The sequence below is a fragment of the Empidonax traillii genome, unplaced genomic scaffold (assembly GCF_003031625.1).
Source record: "Empidonax traillii isolate 1590-97213 ecotype Southwest subspecies unplaced genomic scaffold, ASM303162v1 scaffold3024:size16288, whole genome shotgun sequence".
NCBI classification, from domain to species: domain Eukaryota; kingdom Metazoa; phylum Chordata; class Aves; order Passeriformes; family Tyrannidae; genus Empidonax; species Empidonax traillii.
This window is the reverse complement of record NW_020958217.1, coordinates 6,850-8,902: the sequence shown is the minus strand read 5'-3', so window position 1 is coordinate 8,902 and position 2,053 is coordinate 6,850. Positions and strand designations below refer to the sequence as shown.

Here is a 2,053-nt window from a genome sequence, read left to right as displayed (position 1 = left end):
GGGATTTTTTTATTCTGGGGTGGATTTTTATGGGATTTTTGGATATTGGGATGGTTTTGGGGTGGATTTGGGGTGGATTTTTATGGGATTTTCTTATTCTGGGTCTGATTTTTGTGGGATTTCTTTGTCCTGGGGTGGATCTTTATGGGATTTTCAGATTCTGGGGGGGATTTTTATGGATTTGGGGTGGATTTTTATGGAATTTTCAGACTTTGGGGAGGATTTTTATGGAATTTTCTCACTCTGGGGTGGTTTTTGGGTCGATTTATGTGGTTTTGGGGTCGATTTTTATGGGATTTTCATATTTCAGGTCCAATTTTTATGGGATTTCTTTGCCCTGGGGTGGATTTTTATGGGATTTTCGGACTTTGGGGTGGTTTTGGGGTGGATTTTTATGGGATTTTCCCATTCAGGGTCCGACTTTTATGGGATTTCTTTGTCCTGGGGTGGATTTTTTTGGGATTTTCTCACTCTGGGGTGGATTTGGGTGGTTTTGGGGTGGATTTTTATGGGATTTTCGTATTTCAGGTCCGATTTTTGTGGGATTTCTTTGTCCTGGGGTGGATTTTTATGGGATTTTCTCACTCTGGGGTGGATTTGGGTGGTTTTGGGGTGGATTTTTATGGGATTTTCGTATTTCAGGTCCGATTTTTGTGGGATTTCTTTGTCCTGGGGTGGATTTTTATGGGATTTTCTCACTCTGGGGTGGATTTGGGTGGTTTTGGGGTGATTTTGGGGTGGATTTTGGGGGTTTTGGGGTGGATTTTTATGGAATTTTCATATTTCAGGTCCGATTTTTATGGGATTTCTTTATCCTGGGGTGGATTTTTATGGGAATTTCAGACTCTGGGTCCGATTTTTATGGGATTTCTTTGTCCTGGGGTGGATTTTTATGGGATTTTCGGACTTTGGGGTGGTTTTGGGGTGGATTTTTATGGGATTTTTCTCACTCTGGGGTGGTTTTTGGGTCGATTTATGTGGTTTGGGGGCAGATTTTTAAGAGATTTTCCCATTCGGGGTCCGATTTTTATGGGATTTCTTTGCCCTGGGGTGGATCTTTATGGGATTTTCAGATTCTGGGGTGGATTTTTATGGGACTTTCGGACTTTGGGGTGGTTTTGGGGTGGATTTTTGTGGGATTTTCTCACTCTGGGGTGGTTTTTGGGTGGATTTTGGTGGTTTTGGGGTGGATTTTTATGGGATTTTCATATTTCAGGTCCGATTTTTATGGGATTTCTTTGCCCTGGGGTGGATTTTTATGGAATTTTCGACCTTCCCGATCTATTTAGGACCCTAAAATGGATTTTCTTCTGTCCCCCCCAGGCATGGCGGCCTCGGGGTACCTGAACCTGGCGGCCGACGCCGCCCACAACTTCACGGACGGGCTGGCCCTGGGGGCGGCGTTTTGGGGGGGCCCCGGGCGGGGGGTCCTGACGGCGCTGACGGTGCTGCTGCACGAGCTGCCCCACGAGCTGGGGGACATGGCCCTGCTGCTCAGGGCGGGCTGCACCAAGGCTCAGGTGAGTGGGACCCAAAAAACCCCCAAAAAATCCCCCTTAAAACGGGCCAAAAATGGGCAAAATCGGGCCAAAAATGGGGCAAAAATCCCGGGTAAAATGGGACAAAAATGGGCAAAAATCGGGCTAAAAATGGGGCAAAAATCCCGGTAAAATGGGCCAAAAATGGACCAAAAATCGGATCAAAAATGGGCCAAAAATCCCGGGTAAAATGGGCCAAAAATGGGTCAAAAATCCCGGGTAAAATGGACCAAAAATCCCCCTTAAAATGGGCCAAAAATGGGCCAAAAATCAGATCAAAAATGGGCCAAAAATGGGTCAAAAATCAGATCAAAAATGGGCCAAAAATGGGGCAAAAATCCTGGGTAAAATGGGACAAAAATGGGCAAAAAATGGGCCAAAAATCCCCCTTAAAATGGGCAAAAAATGGGCCAAAAATGGGCCAAAAATCCCGGGTAAAATGGGCCAAAAATGGGCAAAAAATGGGCTAAAAATCCCGGGTAAAATGGGCCACAAATGGGCCAAAAATGGGGCAA

General features: G+C 45.5%; 1 protein-coding gene across 1 annotated transcript in view; it reads left to right on the top strand.

The window, feature by feature from the left end:
- Positions 1-1,322: 1,322 nt before the first annotated feature.
- The window catches only part of LOC114072339 (zinc transporter SLC39A7-like), a 4,969-nt gene continuing 4,238 nt past the window's right edge, over positions 1,323-2,053 (top strand). Inside the window, exon 1 of the mRNA XM_027910248.1 lies at positions 1,323-1,520. Within this exon, the coding sequence (XP_027766049.1) occupies positions 1,326-1,520 (195 nt within the window). The 5' untranslated portion in view covers positions 1,323-1,325. The remainder of the gene's footprint in view (positions 1,521-2,053) is intronic.